Here is a 15,451-nt window from a genome sequence, read left to right on the forward strand (position 1 = left end):
ATTTATAGGGTGTGACAAAAACTAGAAGGTATGGAATGGCCATAAACAAATGAATAAATTCCCATTTGTCTCTTGAAAGGTAATCTACAATGAGCAAAGCTAATGATACACAATGAACCAACAGTCAATGATGTCGGTGAATGAAAAACAAATAATCATAGCTTCGAAGGAACCACCCATGACACGCCAGTAAGGGCTTGCCTTTTTCGAATTTTCTGGTAAACCGCGAACAAAGTCCACGGTTGTACATTTAGGACAGTAGTCCTACGGCAAAATAACGCGTGTTTGTTGTGCGACAAAGTGTAACAAGATACCAATCAGCAATTTAAGTAGTTTGTTGTAGTCAGACAGTGCACTGTGTGCCGAACTGAAGTAGTAGTAGATGTAGTATTGGTTGTGGTTTTGATAACCAAACTTTTAGCCGTTGACGCTGCGATTGGCGATTCAGATGTAAACAAACACGGTGGTGTCACACGTTGTGTTTGTTAGCTGTTCAACCAAAGTTCTCTTATGCTAGACCACGCTTGGCCAATCGTCTCGGTTGAGGAGACTGTACAGTGCATCAGTAATAAAAAATGTAGACTAACCAGCGTGACGAACGCCAGAAACGCGAGAAAACGTTGAAGTCGTCAACGCGAAAAACAAACTAGCATGGTTGATGTGAACAGCTACCTGTAAGTTTGTGTAGCACACACGTGCTTGTGCGTGGTTCCGTATTGCCACTATAACCAATACAAACAGGAAGGTGCCGCCTAAACGGCCTTATGTAGTGTTTTTATCGACTGACTGCTAAGGAATGTTTAGTGGTTTTGCCACACCCAGTGCGTTGCTTGAATTGGATAGATCCACAGAAACAATTCCATAAGCCATTGCTCGATGTGCTAGCAAATGGCTAACATGATGAATTTTGAAAATCGACTCAAAAGTGTTCGATGTTTTGTGGTCTTATCATTTACCGCATACACTTCGATGTTACATGTTTTAATCTCTACATGCATATCTTCGAAATGAGCCATCGCACGATGTTTTAGCTCCTCGCTAACACTGCCAACGTAGCGATTGAAAATTTATGATAAATATCGAAAATCAACCCAAAAACATTCGATGTGCGCAGGCCACATAATTCATTGCGTCAACTTTAATTTCTTGGTTCTTTGTACAGCAGCGATTTGTTTTGAACAACAATGATGACATGCGTGCTTGTGCAATGACAAGGCCTCACAGCTGCAGCCCTTAAACGGACATTCAATGTTGATGCGTAAACCAGAAGTACCTTGAACGTTCTCTTGTAGAAGCTTGCACGGAAAACACGCCAATTAGGAATTAGCTCATTTTGATGTACTGTAATATAATGTAGTGACTTAACATGTGTCAGATAATACTGTTGTTTTTGTAAAGGTGCCTTATTATTGGTTGTTAGTTTCTGGTAGCAAATTGGAAGTAATCTACAAAGACAAGATGGACGTTGCAATAAACCTGCTGGATAATGATAAGGAAATGAAAGTTGAAGTAAAGCAGAGCAACACCGCTTTGGGAGAAAAGGCAAGGTAAGTTGAAGCTATTTTTTAACGAAAACAGATAAAAATGTGTGGGATATGTTTCCGACGTTTTACCGGTCATGTGTTTTGTCTATCTGATGTATTTTTACCACATTAGTGCGCGTACGAAATTCTAATTACAGGCAGTCTTGGGGAAGCAACGTTCAATCCTTTCTAGCCCATCTCGGTGCTGTTATAGGCCTCGGAAACATATGGAGATTTCCGTACATCGTATATGCATACGGCGGAGGTACGAATAAATGTTCTTGTTATATGACATAATGCAGAGGTCGGCAACCTTTTTTGCACAGTGGATCGGTTTGAAACTGAAAATCTATCACGCACCGGCCTTTAAAAAACACAAATGTTCGGCACTGAAAACTAATTACAGTTAATACAACTTTGATTCAATGTCAACCTTGAGCACGGCACCGCGCCGCGGACCGGTGGTTGCCGACCACTGGCATAATGCACATTTAACTAAAAAATTTACCAATTGCAGGGGCTTTTTTGATTCCTTACCTTGTATTCGTGATCTTTGGGGGATTTCCACTTTTGTTTCTTGAAGTTGCAATGGGCCAATATACACGCGAAGCTGCAATAAATATGTGGAATATCGCACCCATCATGAAGGTAGTTGAATTTGTATGATTTTCCGTGTTGTAAACGTAAAAAAAATCATGCTTTTAAGGGTGTCGGATTTGCCTGCACAGTGCTCGTTTTGTACAGCAATGTTTATTACATTACCGTTATGGCGTGGTCAATATTCTACTTTGTACATTCTTTAACGACCAGTGTGTTACCATGGATGCACTGTGGTAAGCAAAATTCAATTTTGATTGACATAACCATTTTTTTTAGTTTTGATGTATTTTATGCCACAGACAACTGGTGGAATACTAATTCATGTCTTCCATACGACAAGTTTCAGTTTAATGCGTCACAAAACGTTACGATGGGTGCATTCGAAAGTTCCGTGAACGAAAGCGTGTTGCCCGTTATCGAATTTTGGGAGTAAGTTCAGAAGCAGTACCAGTATGCTTTGTCTTTAACATTGCACTGCACAGCACAATTGACTGCACTGTACGGTACATTTATTGTTAAATGTTTAGACCAAGGTGAATCTGAATAGTTTCCAACGACACAGCGTTGTCCTAACAAATGTAAATGCGGTGCAGTTGTAGCAATTTCAAACATAGACACCCGGTGACCCTTTTTGACAACGATGTCACTTCCGTAGTGTCATTTTCACACGGTTATTGTGGTTATTTGTGTAAGTTGTATTGTTTAGAACAGTGGTTCTCAAAGTATGGGTCGCGACCCAAACATGGGTCGCGCTATGGTGATTCAATTCTGAACGAACTATTACTGCATTAAGTAAACACAAACAAATTTGCCTAACGTAGAAGTAAAGTCACCTCACCACGTTGTACAGTAAAATGACCTCATCATTACCACATACAGACGACAATAGGCTTTCAACTTTACGGTTAGGCAAATGGCGATTGTAACATCGTAGCACGGGAAATAATTAGGACAGGTTAATCATGCGAAACCGAACTTGGAGATGTAGCAGTAAGCGTTTAAGGATGAATAAGCATTCGTACAAGGAAACATTTTTAGATTTGGGATTCACTTCTATCAACGATCATAGTGCTGCAAAGCCACGATGTGTGTTATGCAGTGTTGTCGAACGAATCGACCACGTTAAGCCTGCAGCCATTTTGACATGGGCAGACACCTATGCGGTGACGACGTGGCCTCAAAATTTTTGTTATCGAACAGCATAGTTAAAAGTCGAATCACAGACCTTTTACTGAATATAAAATATCAAGGGGAACTCTCTTGAATGAAAAATTCCGTGCATTGAAAAGAGCCGTGTATTGAACATTTATGAAGGAACAATTTCAATTTAATCAAACACGCTAAAATCAATCAATCATTTGTTTGTAATAAATCACTGTTTCATGGTACTGTGTACTACAACTGGCCGTCAGCGTCTTTTTTCATGCATATCAGAAAAAAATACATTTTTTGATGTTTGAGGCTTGGGCCGTGAGATGTTCATAAAACTCAGATTTGGGTCGCGGTCAAAAAAGTTTGAGAACCACTGGTTTAGAACATATTACACCGGCTTTTAATGTTAAACATGGGAGACCTATAAATTGCTTCCATTAATTGTTATCCAAACAAGCAATGAGGAATGCCGTTAGAAAATTCTATCAATGCGGTTTTGCTATCTACCATGTACAACGTTTGCATGCGGTGTGGACAGATTATACACATAGGAGCTTAAGCGTAACTAATGACTATTATCGGTACAAAGCAAGTTGAATTTGCTGTAGAAAAAAATCTTTTGAGTAGGAGCTGAGTGTATGTTGATAGCCATTTTGTTCTAAACACTTTTCCAAATTGGATTTAAATTTCCCAAGTTTTTTTGTATTATGGACAGTTTCGAAATACTCCTTAACTAAACTGTTGTATTTAATAATACAGTGCTAAAAATGTTTAAATATCTTATTAACACTTTTTATAGCAGTGTTTTTTTTAATACTGAGTTCCTGTTGAGGGTTTGGTAACAGCTGTAATTTGACTTTTTTTTGAGCCCCTTACCCTTTGTGTCCGTATTTTTTCTGTCTAATGCTGGCTTGTTCCACGTGTTTGGTCAAGAAAGAGGGGTTCAAATGTATTCAAATTTACACATATGTTAGTTATTGATCCATATTTGATCTTCCTGAACAGGCCCCCAAAACGTAGTTTTTTTAAATAGGCTTTACTTACTATAATACATAATCCACCCATTTTTCAGCCCTTAACCCCGAAATATTCGTTTTTGGGTTTACTGGTCCTTACGGACAAGCCTTGCTGTGCGGAAGTTTTAAACAGTTGTTTGTAGAGCATTAATTGATTATTGAAAAGCTCAATCGGCCAAAATGCAGTTTTAGCTTAATCGGCCAAATGCAGTCGCGAATAAGTGAAAGTGTGTAAAACGTTGACTAAACCTTACGGCTACACTATAGCACTGTAGCGGGAGTGATTTACTGGTTTACAATTGTGGCAGTTTTAAGAACTTTGGAGACCTGAAAACACGAAAACTTTAGTACCAAGAAGTATAAATAAGACCTTTTCACGGTTAACACATTTTTTTTTGTTTTAGCAAATATGTTCTGCGAAAATCAGCCGGTTTGCATGAATTGGGTTCATTGAACAACTGGCCCATGGTGCTGTGTCTTGCAGCAGCTTGGATAATCGTGTATTTTTGCGTTTTTAAAGGCGTGAAATGGTCTGGAAAGGTGAGCGTTTGGTTGTCTAAAATGTCAAGATGTTATTAGTCTTCAAATTCAAAATCACAAAGTTGTAATGAAAATTCGTACATATGGCGCGAATGTGGTGGCGCCTGTCAAAGCTGTTTTCCTGTCACAAATGACAGAGCGTTGTTTTCCGTTTTTATTTCTGGAAAATTAATTTATTAGTTCTTTTCATGAAAAACGGGATGGTAGAGTGTCTATATTCCTTTCCGTTCGGTTTGGATAACACCGGATGCTGAATATAATCCATCATTTTGAAACGAATATATGACTAGGGCTGTTATCAAACAAATAATTATTTGATTATGTGAAAATTTTCATTATTTGAAAATTGATCAAACAATTTTTGACGCACTTTAAAATAATCAACAATTTAATTGGACACATTGGTGACAAAAATTTTATGAAACAGAGAATAAACAAAAGCACTGCAACATGTGTTTCCAGCCTAAATTTATCCATTCCCAAAAAATATCAGGCAAAAAGCATGATTATTTAAAAATGTTGAAACCTTTCTCTAAAAACAGCCCTATGTAGACTGTGCAATGTTGTCGTTAATCCGCAAATAACAACATATGGACCATTGTGTAAAATTAGAAATGGCATTCAAAAGTTAAACCATAGATTAACTGAAACGAAATTTAGATTGCCGTTTAAAGCGATATGGGGGTGGTTTAGCGTGCCATTATGGTGTCATGCTACGTTGTTAAGACCATTCAACCACTTTGAACTCTAAGAGTTATGTTTTGTAGTAAAAATTCGAAACGCTAGGCAAAAATACACAAATATCATATCCTTATGATTTGTCCCAACACTTTTTAGTTGTAACCTGATTCAAGTCGTGCCTTTTCTTGGGCTTGATGCATGGCACGTTTTATTCCCCCCAAACCATAACTTTTCCGGGCCATTACTAAGAATTTCACCATAAAACCAACCACATGTTAATGGTAGCATTAACTCTTGACCTTTTCCATTAACCTATAGCCGTTAACCTTTTGAAGGTTCGTGGAACCAACGTTGAAACCCCAAATATCTGATTTAAAGCAGTATCGCATTACATTGCAACAAAACAAAACACGTTTGTTGTTACGTTGTTTACTAGCTACATGAAAAAAAGCTAGTTGCATAACAAAATGTTGAACTATGCATCTCAATTTTTTAACATGGTTAATACCAACAGTGCAGTTTTAGTAATAATTATTTTCCTTTTTAGGTCGTCTACTTCACTGCTACATTCCCGTACATCATCCTACTGGTGCTTTTAGTGCGAGGATGTACGCTAGACGGCGCTCTTGGAGGCATCCATTTTTATCTCAAGCCGAATATGACCAAGCTTCTAGAACCCAATGTACGTTTCAATTATTATTTGTCGTACCACATATGTGCTTGTATAGCTTAACCGTGTCACCATTGACTCGTAACAAAACGACGATTGTCTGGATCGATTAGGTTTTCGTGACCACGTCACGTAGGCTGTTTGACGTCATCGTGCATTACGTCACTCTCGATTATCTGTCTTTCTAGGTTTGGGTTCAGGCTTGCAGTCAAGTGTGTTATTCCTATGCAATTTGTTTTGCTGTTATGGTGGCCTTCGGTAGCTACAACCACTTTCATATGGACTGTTACAGGTACTGTATTTGTTTGTGCCTGTTTTTATTGCTTTGCTGTCATACCAGGATTTGTTCGTTGACTTATTGCCGGTGTTTTACTTAAGTACAAAGATTTTTGTGAAGGATATGGCCCTAAAAGCACAAATGTTGAGAACTTTGATTAAAATCTATTTCAAACTTGTTATCTGTCTAATAAAATAGCGAAATACAGCAAAATTACTATTCAGTGCATTAAGTGTTTAATATCGAAACCATTTTTTGTCTGTAGCATCACAATTAAATAACTAACATTTTGATTACAATCGATTTGCGATATTCAAACCTTCGTCTTTCGCAGACACGTGATTTTCCTCTCGGTGACGTGTTCGTTGACGTCATTTGTAGCGGGCTTTGCTGTTTTTTCTGTGCTTGGCAACATGGCGTATGTGATGCGAAAAAATGTTTCTGATGTTGTTGCTTCCGGTAAGTTTGAACATAAACAAAGGTTTTATGACGTTCAAGTTTGCTTTATTTCAATACTTACGCTTCGTCTAGGAGTTATAGTTTCATCCCTTAAATTTTGTCTCTAGGTCCAGGTCTTGCATTTCTGACATATCCGACCGGTCTGTCCATGCTTCCTTTGCCGCAACTATGGAATTCGTTATTCTTTTTTATGCTTATCCTTATTGCAATTGACAGCGAGGTAACATGACAAAATGCATGTTGATATGGTAATGTAGTTTTGAGGCTAAACCTTGGTTTGATTAACGAAATTCAGCATTTGAATATAAAAAAGTAGAATTTTTAAACCAGTTATGCCTATTTTTTTCTTTCCTTAAAAATCAAATTCGTTAGAGCCACCGTCGGAGTGCAAATGATGATAGTTTGTTTTGTGTAGTTTGTACAATAGAACCAACATGCGGTCAAACCGGCTTTAATAAAACCTGGAAAATGATGTACCTTACACTACTTTGGGCCGTTCTCTTTAAACAACAGTAAACAGACATATTTAAAGCCGGATTTTGATGGTCAAGTGGCGTGGCAAAGGTGTGTCAATACAGTTTTCTTTTTATCAGTTCGCCTGCATTGAGGGCCTTTTTTCAATCTTCTACGACCAATGGAAAGTTTTGCGAAAATACACGAAGTCCTTTTCCGCCGCTGTCTGTTTTGCCCAGTTTCTTTTCGGGCTACTCTACGTCACTGAGGTGGGTGTGTCCAGGGGGTGTGGTCGTCGTTAATGCCCTTTTTCAAATACACCTATTTTTGCAGGCTGGGGTCTATATATTCGAATTGTTCAACAACTTTGCTGTGAGTGGAATTGCCTTGTTGTCTGTTGCATTGTTGGAGTCAATCGGTGTCGGCTGGATATACGGTGCTGATAAGGCGTACGACAATATCAAAGAAATGATTGGCTATTACCCTTCAGTCTACATTAAGTTCTGTTGGCGATTCATTACACCTGCACTTCTTCTGGTACGAATAATGAATAGTATATTCGACTTGAAAAGTGTTTCTCGACCATTTTTTGGGTTGGCGATCTTTTTTCGTATTTCATGGGCACATATTAGGCTTGAGACTTAATGTTGAAAAACACTGCCAAAGTAATTTGTGAATGTTAAACCTGTTTTAGATGTGTGCAGCATTACAATGACCGCCCAAAAAGTGGAGCTGTACCTTGAGGACATGTACAAACCAACTATAGTAGTCACAAACTGTTAATCTTCCTACAAAAAGTCTGTCCATGCCACTGTTCAGGGTGGTGATACCTTCTACATTTCAACATAGGCTATAGTGTTGGGGATTTTGAAGGAATTTTTTAACGCTTAAAATCTAAAACACTATAGGTTGCAAAAAAAGCCTTTATGCCGAAGTCCAAGTCAAATGAACATCAATCATTAGTGACCAAATCATGTCATTGTGTCAATATAAGTTGCAACTATAATCCGCCATTTTTTTGATTTTCTACTAACGCATGAGCTACAGTCGATGAGTTTTTGCACGAAACAGACCAAATTTGAATCGATAAAGCAAAATATTTGCTGTTTACACGTTAACTATTTAAAAAATATGAAACAGTAATTGGATGAAATGAAATTAGGCCTAATTCTTTCATCATATTTTGAACACCAGAACTGATCTGGAAAAATTTGAAAAATACCTTTGTTTGGCGATCAAAATGTCGTTTTAACACATAATAGCCTACTGATTTTTTATTTAGGGTGTGCTGATATTCTATATTGTCATGTACAAGCCCCTTGAAATCGGAGGTTACGTTTACCCAGATTGGGCGAACGGGGTTGGATGGCTAATGTGCATGTCATCATTTTTGTGCGTTCCCATTTACGCGATCTATGAAGTCCAAAAGCACACGGGCACTTTCAAAGAGGTAAGCCTTTTGATATTTTTTATCACCAACTCTTGATAGTTTTTTTTACCACCAAAATTAAATTTCGGTTATTCAAATACTTTTTTGCAGAGAGTATTGAAGTCTATTGCGCCATACGGAATTTCGTCGCCTGAAATCAAAGCAAAGTTGCAAGGAAACGGCCAAACATAGCAGTTGAGGACAACTTCGACACAAACAACTTAATGCTTATTTTTTTCGCTTGCGCTGACTGTGGAACAGTTGTTGATTCGAATTTGGTTCTGTGAAGCCATGCACTTCTGACCTTAGTGTTAACACACGAGCATAATTGAAGGAGGATAGGTTAGTCTGTCCAATTTAACTGTGGAAATGAGTCATATAGTTGGGAAAAGAAAACATTTAATCTAAAGGATGAAATGGTCAAAACCTTCTAGGGCAGGGGTGGCCAAACCGCGGCTCGCGAGCCGCATGCGGCTCTTCGCCTGGTTTTATGCGGCTCTTAAGTTGTTATCGAAATTTGGGGCCATTGTGTATATTTGAGTTAGTAATGCTTCAATCCGTTGTTTTTCGGGTTATGACGATTTATATTTTATCGGCAGTTTGTCTTGGGTTTGAATTAAGCGATTGTTGGTGGTGAATGCATTAATGACGTCGCAATGTATTTAGTTTCACCACTTTGCACTTGGGACACATGCGCGTTAGGTGTTTGGGGCCCGTGCGCGTTAGATGAAAATACCGCAAGTTTTTTCAGCAGGGAAAATCTTTTAAATAAACAATTTTTGTCAAGTTAGCCTTCAAATTGGCAGAGAAAAAAGATTACACCAGAAATGAATCTCACCGCACGTTATTTATAGAATGAGAAAAAATGGGGATTTTAATTCATCTGTTTTTCTTTGATATATTCGTTGAAATGAGGGTTTTGTGTGAGAGACAGTGTTTGCACGGACCATTTATTGTTGAAAATGACTGGCCCGTGGTCTGTACAAGTCAAATTGTGTCATTATTATGTTGGTGTGCGACATTTAGAATAGATCTGGCTAAGCACAGGTCTCTGTGTGTGAGGAAGGGACGAGCCATTTAACAAATGTGCTTATTTGTATAATGTGGCTCATTGTGGTAACACAATAAAAAATATGGCTCTTAGGCTTTGACCGGTTGGCCACCTCTGTTCTAGGGGTAGGCTAAACTTTTAGTCAATCCAAGGAATAAAAGCTCTTATTTCTCTATTTGGGTTTCAAAAGTTACTTGGGTCAAGCCACCTTTCATGAAATACGTGAATGATTCCCCTTTGATTTGAATCGAGTAAGTTTGTATGTTTGTGTTTAAAAAAAACTTAAACACTGTGCTCTTAGTAACACTAAAGATGAATATTCCCGCAGACCTGAGAATTAACGAATCCATGTTACCATTGTGTATGATAGTGTCGCATATCATTGACTTGATTCGATACTGGTAGCCTATCTAAAGATATCCAGTCGTTGCCACATGCTGCACTTTGCTTGCCCCACATCCGTATGCTGTTTCGTGCAAAAAACACTGCGTCTAAGTCGAAATTTAGCCATTTCACTTAATGACCAGGATTCGTTTTGCCAAAACCGCGCATATTTTATATTTGGCTATTTTGTTGTAAGGAAATTTTTTTATCTGACGCTCAACATGGGGTATCATTTTTCTTCAAAAGTTTACATGCTTGATATTTTTCTCTCACTAATAATATTAAGGGCACTTTATTGCTGAAATTAAAGTCAAAATATTTTGAAATAATATTGCGTCTCGGTTTTGGGACTTTACTATATAAACGTCACGTGTGACTGAGCAAGGAAAAAAGCAGAGGGTTTTGAAAAGACGAAGTGACCAGTGTTCTGGTGTTACGCAAGGAAAGTTCGTTTGAAATTACTTTTTAATTAAAAAAAAATAATAATAATAATAATTAGGTCGTTACGTTTGTAAAAAAGAATTAATACCACAGGATGGTACAAAAAGGAGGACGCATTATCAAAAAAACATAAAAAACTTCCTTTGGGACCCCAAAAAACAGAAACAAAGGATATTAGATGTTTTTTTGCTTTCAATTGATACAGAAAAGTTAAGATGAAGTTTAGCGTTTATCGTGCTAAACTAAGGTTTTAATTTCACAAAATTGATATGTGAAATCCAGCCATATTTCTATCAAAGATATATCTTTTAAAGAAATAAGCCTAATGGGCTGGAGATGTAGTTTTGGCTGTTTTTTAAAGGTATAACTGTCACATCAAAGTTAAGTAAATTGAAAAATTGAATAAGGAGGAAATTTGAGCAGTTTTTATTGTCCTCGGAGGACAACTTGTTTTTTTTGTAAAAATAGAGGACATGTGAGTTGTGACCTATGTCCTCCACAAAGAGGACGTACAGTAGTCCTTTGTTAAGTGCATGTTAACACTGCATGTTTATAAGTAGTAAATAATATTTTAAGGAGTGGTGGTTTGCTTGTTTAAAACTTGCGGTTCCATTTCTTTTCCTAGCAAAAATAACTCTTTAGTACCTTAATTAGGTTGAGGATCCCACTGTTGACACATTTACGGCTATTAGGTTTAGGGCAATGGTTCTCAACCCTATACTGATTACATACCTCCTGACAACTTTTTTATATGCCTACCACCTACACCCTGTTTGAATAGGTAGACCAAGAAATAGGCCCCTTTTTCTTGACTAGTCTAGTAGATTTCTGAAACAGGCAAGGATTGCAATTTCAAAAGAATGCCTCAGACACGAGTTTTACCCCAAACCAAGGGTGATATATGGGTCATTTAAGTTGCATTTCATGACCTGATTTGAATTTCTGGCATAAAGCTACTTGTGTACCACCTGAAAAGCTCCAGCGTACCACTGATGGTCTGCGTACCACAGGTTGAGAAACACTTGGTTAGGCTGAGGGTTTGTAACAACAATAATATTACATTTTATTCCCAGGCCCCCATTTTGGGCGAATTTTCTCACATGCGTTAGGTCTGGTACTAAACACCGCATTGTATTTCATGTTAATGTATGTAACGATACTAGCCCCAAAATAGGTATCTGAGATTGAATTATAATATTATTGTTATTACTAACCTTTACCCTGACCCTAAATTCCCTAACTGTCAACATTTTATATGCTTTATTGGTAGGTTTCAAGGATTATATTCAGTTTAGTGGGGAAGTGAATAGTATCATTTGAAAACACTGGTCATGTCAAACTTTTCTTGAAAACTAAACCAATCATTTTGTAGCTGTTATTTTTCTATGGTATTTCTTTGTGTTATATACACCTTGCGCCAATTTTCGGTAAAGTATTTAATAACACACAAGTTGTAATTTAGTGTATTAAATTATTAGACAAACAGAAAAAAACTAACCTTTGTAAATGGTTCCATTAAGGCTGGTAATGCTAAGTGTAGAATGCCATATGTATCAAAATTTTGTGACTAAAATTACTGCAAATTTACTACTGCACAAGTTCTAATCTACTCTTCATAATGGCATCAAAAGTAGAGCAAGATCAAGCAGGTAATGTTTTTCTGTTTAGTTTATTGCTTGTGATCATGCAGTGTGTAGTTTCAGCAGTGTGGGTTGAGGCATTTATGACTAAATCGTTTGAACATAAAGTTGACACCAAGTCTTACAACCAGTCGAAAGTATTGCTAATGTTATCACTTAAAAAAATGCTAGTGTTATCACTTAAAAAAAGACCTATTTCTGGTACTTTTGTTTAATCATGTATATACAGTACTGATTGATGATTTATGTATAGGTTATCTTTAAATAAATTTTAGGATTAGATTATAATTATTGTTAGATAGCTGAGTTTGGTGATATGAAATGCAAAACACGAGCATCGCATCAGGACCAGCTATACAAATGTATCACTTCATCAAATTGCTAAAAGTTTTTTTTGGTTTATGGATATGCCAAAGGCTTTTAACCATACCACATTTCGAACACCATTATTAACCTTAAAAATGCACATCCCTATGTTATAAAATGCACCAAAAATGTAAAAATTATGCTTCACTATCACTCACCAAAAACTTTTCTTAGACCTTATTATGTCAGTAATCTATATGTATCTGCCAAGTGGTAAATTTCAATGTTTGATTGATTATTATTTGGTTGATAGACCTTTTAAAAGACTTCACAAAAAGCAGCAGAAGTGGTAGAAGGCATGCAGTATCAGAAATTGTATTAGAGGATGCATTATCAACCAAATTGCTTTCCGAAAAACTGCAAAAAATGTCAACAAAGGATGGTAGGTCATGTAGTTTTATTTTCGGGGTTTTTGTATTTGCAATGAGTTTAACTTTTTTCTTTAGATTCAACTAGTAATGATCCATCCACATCACAAAACAATAAAGCTAAGGGCTGACAACATCTGTACTTGCAATCAATTTTTCTGCACAAATTCCGAATAGAATGAACCTTTCAATAAATGTTCCACTGCACTGTGATGACCTAACTTCTTCATGACCAAGTTTGGACAAGCATTGTTTCTTAAACTTTTGCACATTTGTGCTTTCTGACCATTGTTTGTGGTTTTTAATTATGCACCTTGTTGTAATGTGCATCTTTTGTCTGTCAATACTCGTTTATTTAAATATATATAACCTAAAGTTTATTAGGTTTTTTCCATCATATAATATTGTGTGGCTCAAGGCTAAGACATTCATTTTTTGTACTGGGTTTGTATTTAAATGGGAAAATGTTCAGTAGAATATTAGTTGTCGGCAGTATGCCCTTTCGGCACATTTGGACATTCGCATTCCTAATCACAATCATTCCTGCATTCCATTAGACGGATCTAGTTTTTCTTATAACAAAACATATTCAAAAGCCTAGTATTTAACTGGCCTTCATCCAGCTGTGTGGCCTAATTGGCATTTATTGATTTTTGTGTGCTATGCAGTGTCTAGAAAACTAGACTCAAGCCAGGTAATAACACATTGTTTTAATAATACCAAAAGTCACATTTGTTAATATTTATAAATGTTACCTTGTTTAACTGGCAAACACTTTTTTAAGTTTGATAACATGTCAAGAATTACCTACTGTCAGCAATGACATTAAAACCTTTTTAGTTTTTACCCTTGTTACTGTACTTTAATTTGTTATATTATATGCAGATGAGTACAATTTATAGGTTGCCTGGGATTGTTAAGTTGCGTCTTGAATTTAATCAGTAACTGTTGTCGCACTTTACACAGGTGTTGTAAATGATTTAAAGCAAACAATGATATAACACTACTGTCTTGACTGTGGCATTGGAACTACCCAGGCCACATTACTTACAATTTAAGTACATTAAGCACCTGTTATATTTTATATAGTTACTTCTTCACAAAGTCAATTTAGTAATTACCAGTGCCAATTTGCCATGTTTCTCCTGCTTTGAAAAAGCTGTAATGCTTATATCATGCAGGGGCCATAATACTGTGTAAAGCAAACTGTGTTAGCTGCTTAGCATTTGTTAGCATTTCCTTTAAAGCTGCTTTTAGTGTGTTTCATGCAATGAAGTTATGTTTTATGTAGTTCCAATACCATAGCTGTGATCCCTTTAAACTCTTCATGACATTTTTCATGGCCAGTGTTGATAACTTTTAGTGTTTTATCAGTAATGTGCTGATTTTGTTCAATTGCTATTTTTTTTTGGCAAGTGTTGCATTGCTGGAAAATGTTTCCTGTCAAACTCCGTAATCTGCAAACACTACATACCGTTTTGACCTATGATGTCCAATTATTGGTGACACGGCATTGCAGTATAGGCTAGCGCAGCCAGATTTGTCTCAATCTGTGTATGTGCTTTTGCGTTGCATGTACTTAATCGTACTGGTACTGTTTTTTTTTATTTAGTGACATAAATGCAGCACATTTATACACTTGCAAAGTTGTCTTGTAAAAAGCACCAGAAAAGAGCGATATTGCAAAGGAATACCAAATTTTGTGTAAAAAACTACAAGGCATTAAAAACAATGTTGGGAAAAGTTGCTTGCCTATCTAAGCAATCCTACAGTTATTAGTGGCCACATTTGAATGCAAATCTCTGATCTAAGTTCTGTCATGACTTGTCAGCAAAGTCCAGACATGTTTTGGCAGCTGTAGTGCTTTACATGTCATAATTTATTTGTAGAAAACATGGCAACTGGTCTATGCAGGACAACGGCTAACTTTTTCATTGTACTATCTTGTCCGTTTGTTGAAGTAAAGCTTGGTTATTAACGCTTTTTAATGTTAAGGTGACACGAAATTTGTAAGATGGCATTAATACTATCTTATGTATCCGAATAACTTACCGCTATTAATGCTGTCCACGAAAACGAAAAAGGTCGATAAATGAACTATTATTTTCAAACGTAAAAATAGGGGCAGAGCAATAGACCTTGAGTGTTTCAAAAATTACTATATTTATTATTTTTGAAACTTACTGTAGCAAATGTCATGGAGTGGCATTTTAAAGGAGTTTTTCCAATACCACAAGTTTACTAATTTGGTTCTGCTAAAATTAGGGCATCAACTGAGATCAATAAATCGATTAGTTTCGATCAAATTGTGCACAAATAGCCCGTCGAGTAAACATTCTCGAGCGTCCCAACTAAACTGCGGTTTTTGGTTGAACACCGGTACTTCTGTTAACAAAAACAA

General features: G+C 36.7%; 1 protein-coding gene across 2 annotated transcripts; it reads left to right on the forward strand.

Annotated features, from left to right (window-relative positions):
* The first annotated feature begins 689 nt into the window (after window positions 1–689).
* LOC145237241 (sodium- and chloride-dependent GABA transporter 3-like) lies at window positions 690–14,688 on the forward strand. Of its 2 annotated transcripts, none has more exons than XM_080100038.1 (17): window positions 690–1,338; window positions 1,399–1,547; window positions 1,682–1,788; window positions 2,041–2,171; window positions 2,230–2,356; window positions 2,423–2,552; window positions 4,696–4,831; window positions 6,060–6,194; window positions 6,371–6,474; window positions 6,794–6,918; window positions 7,026–7,138; window positions 7,512–7,640; window positions 7,705–7,908; window positions 8,654–8,821; window positions 8,912–12,325; window positions 12,936–13,064; window positions 13,129–14,688. In XM_080100038.1, the coding sequence occupies exons 2-15, from the start codon at window positions 1,459–1,461 to the stop codon at window positions 8,990–8,992; spliced, it is 1,779 nt and encodes a 592-aa protein (XP_079956164.1). In that variant the 5' UTR covers window positions 690–1,338; window positions 1,399–1,458; the 3' UTR covers window positions 8,993–12,325; window positions 12,936–13,064; window positions 13,129–14,688. The 2 variants fall into 2 exon arrangements, with proteins under 2 accessions (XP_079956164.1, XP_079956165.1); XM_080100039.1 differs by having other exon boundaries at window positions 1,421–1,547.
* Window positions 14,689–15,451: the final 763 nt, after the last annotated feature.

The sequence above is a fragment of the Phallusia mammillata genome, chromosome 7, assembly GCF_965637545.1.
Source record: "Phallusia mammillata chromosome 7, kaPhaMamm4.hap1.1, whole genome shotgun sequence".
Classification (NCBI taxonomy): Eukaryota; Metazoa; Chordata; class Ascidiacea; order Phlebobranchia; family Ascidiidae; genus Phallusia; species Phallusia mammillata.

What these genes read in the sequence shown, in the direction of transcription:
- LOC145237241 (XM_080100038.1), top strand. Translation starts at nt 1,459, where the DNA reads ATGGACGTTGCAATAAACCTGCTGGATAATGATAAGGAAATGAAAGTT. An exon ending in GTTACCATGGATGCACTGTG is followed by an intron (nt 2,357 to 2,422) that starts GTAAGCAAAATT and finishes TTTATGCCACAG; the next exon opens with ACAACTGGTGGAATACTAAT. An exon ending in TTTCATATGGACTGTTACAG is followed by an intron (nt 6,475 to 6,793) that starts GTACTGTATTTG and finishes CGTCTTTCGCAG; the next exon opens with ACACGTGATTTTCCTCTCGG.